We start from the raw sequence: 7733 nt of genomic DNA on the forward strand, positions 1-7733 counted from the left end.
TACTTGCCCTTGTGTTAGATAAAATATAATTAACATGGGATATAAATTTGAATGAAACAATAATAAAGAATGATGCATGACACGAAGCTTAGTACGTACCTTCAGTTTGTTTACTTCCATTTTGCTGAGTGTTTTCTTCTTCACACATTATATTTTCTTCTTCCTCAAGATTCTCATATTCATCTTCTTCACTATTTTCCCCATTTTCTTTGAGGAATTCTTCAACTGATGTCGATTTACACATTGGGCTTCGTTTTGTCTTCTTCAAGCCACTTCCTTGCTCTGTCCCAGAATTTCCATCAACTTCTATCATTGCCCTTTTCATACGATTCTGGTTTGACCTTGAATCAGCAGTGTCAGCCACCCGTTTCTCCTTAGGTGGCTGCTTTGCACTTGAAGGATTCTGTTTTGCACTTGAAGGACGTTGTTGAGTCGCACTTGAAGGACGTTGCTGATTCGCACTTGAAGCTTGTTGCTTAGCATTTGAAACTTGTTGCTTAGCACTTGAAACTTGTTGCTTAGCACTTCCTTGTTGCTGCTTTGGACTTGAAGGATTCTGCTTATCAATTCCTTGTTGCTGCCTGGTCCTTGAATCAACAATTCCAGGCCCTGTTTTTTTAGTAAGTTGCTGCCTGGTCCTTGAAGCAACTTCAGACCCTGTTTTGGGAATCACTTGCTGCCTGGTCCTTGAATCAGTACATTCAGCCCCTACTTTTCTGGGAGTTGTCTGCCTTGTCCTCATTTTGGTTGGATAAAACACATCGGTCGAACTATCAATCCTTGAATCAGCAGTTTCAAACTTAGATAAGTTGAAAAGTTCCCTAGATGCAGGCACAAAAGGAGGTCGGATGCCTACTTTACTAGGTCCTTCACGGTTATTATTTACCATCTCACATTTGATATCATACTTCTTAGCCAATTCAGCACTGGATCTAAATAGAGGCAACCGAAAATTGGCGGTAACTTGTTCACCCTTTTGTGCGGCAGCCGTCTTCTTTTGCAAGTTTGATGCCTTCTTCATTTTCTGTTAACATGGAAAATATTAAAAGAAACAAAGTTTAACCAATCAGCACAACATTGCAATATTCAAACGGTTAACAATAAATCACTAATCAATATCGTGCATATGATATTCTTAAGCTAGAAATCTCATAGATCTATGACTAACTCAAAACAAATAAGGATCATATAGCCTAATTAAAAGTTTAATACTTAATAAAAAGGTTGCAAAGTTATATTAAGTTATATTAAAATCTTCTTTGTATCAATCAACACATGAACACAAACACATATTGTTTGTTAACAGTTTCTTAAACTGAAAAAAGTTACACTCATTGGACTACTGGACATGAAGATAAAGTCATACATTCATTTAGTTACACAAATCAGTTACACCAGAAATGAAATAGATTGACATTAGTTACACAAATCAGTTACACCAGAAATGAAATGAAATGAACACAAACACTTTTAGCTTGAAATAGATTAAGTTATATCCAATCAGTTACATCAGAAATGAAATAGATTGACATTAGTCCATGAAATCAAATAGGGTATCATCATAATCAAAATCCTCTCCATCACTTTTAGCTTCATTCGTTTCATGAGGTGTTTCAGCTATTGTTGCAGGTATGTCTTTCCTAACCCAATTTAATTCACCATCACCATCACTATTTTCTCCACTAGAAGGTGTTTCAGCTTGTAAGTACGGGTCAGCAATGTTAAAGAAATCTCGTGGAACTGTTTGCAGAGCATAATGCCGGTTTGGATCAAAAGGGTCTTGGACATAGTAACATTGATGAACTTGAGAAGGTAGCACAAACGGATCATTCTGATAAATTTTCTTATTGAAACGCACACAAGTAAGTTCTTATTTGTCTTTTTCAACCTCAAACCAATCGCACTTAAACAAAACAAAGTTGAAATTTCCATAGTAGTATAACTCAATTATATCAACAATGGCTCCATAATATGTGATGGGTTCTGTCCTAGGATTTCAATCCTTGGAGCTAGCAAAACTTGAAGTTAGTGAAACTAAAGTTACGCCAGAATTTTGAGTTTTGCGATTTGTATCTCGTTTCCTAGTATGGAACCTATATCCATTAATGACGTAACCTGGATACCTCTTTGCAACAAAATTAGGACCTCTAGAAAGTTTTTCAAGTTGTAATAGCACATCATCATTCTGGGCACGAGTTTTAAACCATTCACTAAATTCTTTACTTTGACTTTTGGCCTTGGTCCACTTCCTTTTGCTAGTGTTTGAATTAACACTTTGATCATGCTCACTACAAAAGTCAACAAATTATATGTTAACATATCTCTAATCTTAGGATTAGTAGATAAATACATAGGAGGACAAATAGTTATTGTACTACCTGATGTAAATTTGAACTTCATTGCAATTGAATAAGATGTATCGATAGGCATCATCCTTTGATTTCACATCAAGATGAAAGGGTTCACCTGCCCCCCCCTAAAGGACGACCGACAGTTGTAAAGTAATCATTTTGATCTGTTTCAAGTGAATCAGTAACATCATAATTCCGACTCTTCCTATTCAACCTTGTATCTACATTGCTATGCAAATACCTTGAGCAAAATGTTATAGCTTCTTCAGCCAGATGCCCCTCGGCAATAGAACCTTCAAGATAAGCTCTATTGCGAACATAATTCTTAAGTTTACAGAAGTATCTTTCGGTGGGATACATCCATCGAAATTGAACAGGACCACCCAATCTAACTTCATTTACCAGGTGAATAGGCAAGTGAACCATTATGTCAAAGAAACTTGGAGGAAATATCATCTCCAACTGACAAAGTATCTCTGCAATCTCATCTTCTAGGTAATCTAAATCTTCCACTTGTATAACTTTCTGACATAGAGAGCGGAAAAAGGAACCAAGACGAATTAGTGGGGTTGCCACCTCCTTGGGCATTGTGTTTCTTACTGCAATTTGCAACAAATAGTGTAACATGAAATGCGCATCATGGCTCTTGTAACCGGATATTTTTTTGCCACCAACTTGTACACATTTTGAAATATTTGATGCAGTCCCATCTGGTAACTTGGCAGCCTTTATAACTCCACAAAAAATTGACTTCTCGTGCGAAGTCATTGAGAAACATGCTTTTGCAAACTCTGAACGTCCTCCACCAATCTCCCTTGGATGAAGTCTTTCTCTAATTCCCATTTCTTGAAAATCATAACGGACTTTAATATGATCTTTGGTCTTCCCCAGGATGTCCAAAAGAGTTCCAACAATACTATCAAATATGTTTTTTTCAATGTGCATTACATCTAAATTATGGCGCAATGTATTTTGAGCCCAGTAAGGCAACTCAAAAAAAATTGACCACTTCTTCCACGGGCCATCAACTTTCTTCTTTTTCTTCTTCCCGAATTCATTATTGAAATCTTTTAAGAGTTCAAGAATTTCTGCCCCGTTTAACATGGATGGTGCAGTCCTATGTTCTTCTTCTCCGTTAAATGATTTGACATCGTCTCTCCAAGAATGAGTTCTTGGTAAAAAGGTACGGTGGTCCATATAACACATCTTATGACTGTGTTTGAGGTATAACGAATTGGTGTTAGATTTACAACAGGCACACGCCAATTTTCCTTTGGTGCTCCATCCCGACAACATAGCATAAGCAGGGTAGTCACTAATTATCCACAAAAGAGCTGCACGCATTTGAAAAGTTTGATTCATTGAAGAATCATATGTCTCTATGCCGGATTCCCATAACTCCTTTAGCTCCTCTATCAGTGGTTGGAGGTAAACATCGATATCGTTGCCTGGAGATTTTGGTCCAGGAATCAACAATGACAACATTGTATATTCAAGTTTCATGGGCAGCCAAGGTGGTATGTTGTATACCATCATCAAGACAGGCCATGTACTATGAGATAAGCTCATGGTCCTAAATGGATTAAACCCATCACTCGTTAAGCCAAGTCTTACATTGCGGGACTCACTAGAAAAATCTGGATGGAGCTCATCAAAGTCCTTCCACGCTTTACCATCAGTAGGATGCCTCAATTTTCCATCCTTTGAGCGCTCTTCTTCATGCCATCTCATTGACTCAGTTGTCTTTGAACACATGAACAACCTTTGTAGTCTAGGAATCAACGGAAAGTGCCTCAAAACTTTTGCAGGAACTCTACAGTCATTTTTTGGTTGCTCAGACTCGCATCCTTCAGTTGCAAAATTTTGTTTCCACCGTGAAGCTTTACAAATAGTGCAAGAATTGTCCTTTTCATGCTCCTTCCAAAATAGCATGCAATCGTTTGGGCATGCATCTATCTTCTTATAATCAAGGCCTAAACCACTTATCATGGCTTTTGTCTTGTAAAATGATTCCGGAATGTTCAAATCAGGCATTGCTTCTTTCAATAATTCTAATATGGCAGTGAATGACGTATTGCTCCAGCCGTGGAGACATTTCAACAAGTAGAGTCGAATCGTTAATGATAACGAAGAGAAGTCTTTCCATCCAGGGTACAGTTCTTGTTCCGCCTCTTTAATCAAATTGTAAAACGTTCTAGCCTCGTCATTGGGACCTTCATGAACTCCGTGTGCTTCTGCCCTATCTCCATATATATCATGCAATAAGCCAGGAATGTCATCATGTGATCCCTCTTGATCTTCCATCCCATCACCAATTTCCATAGACCTTTGTAGTTTCTCCCCATGGTGCAACCAAACGTCATAACCGTCTAGAAAACCTTTGGCTATTAGGTGATCCTTAATAATATCCCTTGTTTTCCAATATATATTTTTACACTTAGCACAAGGGCATAGAAGTTCACCTCCTTGAGGTCTTCCATTAGCGAAGGCAAAGTCTAAAAATCGAGTAACACCGTTGATGTACTCTTGACTAAACCACGGCAATTTAGTCCACTCTTTGTCCATCACTTGATAATCTATATATTTGAAACACAACACATAACACATTCAAAACTAAATTCATACAAAAAAATGTACTAACAGTACCAAAACATGTGCTGCAATGACTTTAATTTCCAAAAACAGAACCAAAACATGTTCTCTCATATGAGAGTAGTTTTTTATTTTCAAGAGATGCAACAAAATATAACAACAACTAGTAATATCTCTATTATTATTATTATTATTATTATTATTATTATTATTATTATTATCCTAACAAATCATGATACTAATGGGATATTTTATTTTGTGTCGGTCATTGAAAAAATATTACAAAAGCATGTAACTTGGCAGCCTCTCAGAAACAAAAACAAACTCACATATAACATTTCATAAGACTAATGAGGTATGAAAAGAACTAACATTATACCTAATTGAAAGAATTATTGTCTATACATTATACCTAATTTACAACTAATTAGGTAAGCAAAGAACTAACATTCATATCAATCAGAATACATAAATTAAATAAAAAAGGTGTTGTTACCTGGGAGGATGAAATCTTCCAGTAATCTGAACTTAGGAGGGAAAAGATTAATCTGAAATTTTTATATTTGACTGCAAGTAGTAAGGAAACGGAAAAAAAACGTCACACACAAAACACAAAAACCAACTGCACATTCAACAAAACCAAAAAAGAAAACAGTCCAGCATACATATATCAAATAACCAAGACAGTTCCAAAAAGAAATTTAACTCCAAACAGTTCAGAATTCAAGCAATAAATAGTCCTACATATTATCAATCTCAGCCTTACATCTACACAAACAATAACAAGAAAAATCAAAACAAAATTGGGCAACAGATCCGCAAGAAGCAGAATTCCTATGATAAACAGTTCCTAAATCAAGTTACCCTAGCTGCCATACATTCACAAACATGTTCATACCATCTACAAGAGCTCACAAAATCAGCCTAAGCTCATTCACACTAAACCAAAAATCAGCCCCGCATATCACAATTGAAAAGAAACCACTTGCATCAAAACAAAAAAAGCCATGTTCATACATAAAGCCATAAATCCAAAACTGAACCAAATCGGTTCACAAAATCTGGCAATTTCTTCGACCAAAATGCAGAATACACCCACCTTGACCATACTCTCCGAAATCAGACTGCGACAGAAATGACGACTAAAACGCATATATTAGTCCTATGAATAACATATGCAAGCATGAACATTACACAAGATGCATGGATGCAAAAGTAAAACATACAATCAGTTTTAACATTGAATCCTAAAGTTACGTATTGTGGATTGAAAGTAGTTACTAGTTAGTCCCAAATCCCAAGCTAAGAATCAGTTATATCATTCTAGCAAGATTAGTTTTGCCAAAAAACCACTTTTCTACTTAAAGGTCATCAAACACAAATCATTCCGCTACAAACACATGTCCAAATCAACTCTAGCAAGATCTAATCCAACACATAGGAAAGCAGCAGCAAACACAAATCTAAGTGAGCTCAGAAACAAGTTAGAACACTGACCTTGGTGCCAAAAGGACCTTCTGGATGATCTGTTTCAAGAATATTCCTCCCCTAAACAAACAAACAAAAAATACATAATTACAAACTTCCTTCAAATGAATAATCTATAGTATATTGCAGCATAAAGGATCCTCAGAGTAAAATTCAAAAATTAGGTTACACATACACATATCATAATAACAGATATTCTTCTAATAATCACAAGAAATTCAATTCAATTCATGATATTAAGCATAACTAGCATTCTGATTTCGTCCCAAACAGAAAATCAATTTTAGATTTAACAATACTAACAGTCAAATAACGGGAATAGCAGTTAACTTGAATCTAACATACTTTCTCAACCTAAATTCCAGATCAATTTTCAACCCTAACAAAATCTAACCTAAATCACCATAACAAAATCTAACCTAAACTCAGTGCCTCTCTCAGTTTCAAATCACCATAACAAAATCTAACCTAAATAACAACAACAGATATAACAATGCAGAGATTAGGTCAAAATGAAGCCCTCAGTAGATTAGGTCAAAACAAAACATGCATCAAATCACACTATCCAAACATCAGTAGTAGAATTTGTTTAAACATAGATTAGGTCAAAAAGGAACCCTACCGTATTAGCCTCCAGAAGCTTTGGTACCTCACATGCAAAACAAAATATATATTAGGTCAAAACAAAATTAGAGGAGACGAGGGAAGATGAGGAACACGAACAGAGAAGAGAATCGTACCCAGATAATTGTACGCAGATGAATAGAGGAAGCCTCCAGAAGCTTTGGTACCTCAACTGCAAAACAAAATATATATTAGGTCCAAACAAAATCAAAGGAGACGATAGAGAAGATGAGGAACACGAACGCAGAATCGTACACAGATTGAATTACAAACACATAAACCCTAAACCAACAAAAGATTTGGGAAAAGGATGAAGGGAAGAAGAGAGTTAGGGTTCGTGAGATGAAGAGAGTTAGGGTTCGTGAGATGAACAGAGTTAGGGTTCGTGAGATGAAGAGGGTTAGGGTTCGTGAGATGATTGAGGTTAGTGAGATGAAGGTGAAGCATAGATGAAGGCTGAGATGAAGGTGAAGTAGAGAAGAAACTAACCTGTAAGCGATGGAGGTGGCAGCAGCGGCGCAGCGAGATGGAGATGGAGTTCGTTTCAGATCGTTTTGTGAGATGGAGATGGAGAAACAGTAGTGTGCGTGTTTTTGTTCATGGTGTTCGTTTCAGATGCCTTTGTTCTTTCAATTTTTTTCTTTTTTTTTAATTAAAAAAATAGAAAAGAAAATATTA

General features: G+C 36.3%; 1 protein-coding gene across 1 annotated transcript; it reads right to left on the reverse strand.

Annotated features, from left to right (window-relative positions):
- Positions 1-1531: 1531 nt before the first annotated feature.
- Positions 1532-4916, reverse strand: LOC131619054 (uncharacterized). The gene is made up of 3 exons (XM_058890197.1): positions 2467-4916; positions 2045-2288; positions 1532-1831 (listed from the first exon to the last, which is right to left on the reverse strand). The coding sequence occupies exons 1-3, from the start codon at positions 4914-4916 to the stop codon at positions 1532-1534; spliced, it is 2994 nt and encodes a 997-aa protein (XP_058746180.1).
- Positions 4917-7733: the final 2817 nt, after the last annotated feature.

Source organism: Vicia villosa, linkage group LG7, assembly GCF_029867415.1.
Source record: "Vicia villosa cultivar HV-30 ecotype Madison, WI linkage group LG7, Vvil1.0, whole genome shotgun sequence".
Taxonomy (NCBI): Eukaryota; Viridiplantae; Streptophyta; class Magnoliopsida; order Fabales; family Fabaceae; genus Vicia; species Vicia villosa.

Bases quoted from the DNA above. Each gene is read 5' to 3' on its own strand.
- LOC131619054 (XM_058890197.1), bottom strand. From the start codon at position 4,916: ATGGACAAAGAGTGGACTAAATTGCCGTGGTTTAGTCAAGAGTACATC. The intron at 2,289-2,466 runs GTGAACCCTTTC...TGACTTTTGTAG, and splicing joins CGTCCTTTAGGGGGGGGCAG to TGAGCATGATCAAAGTGTTA. The intron at 1,832-2,044 runs GTAACTTTAGTT...AAAATTTATCAG, and splicing joins GCAAAACTCAAAATTCTGGC to AATGATCCGTTTGTGCTACC.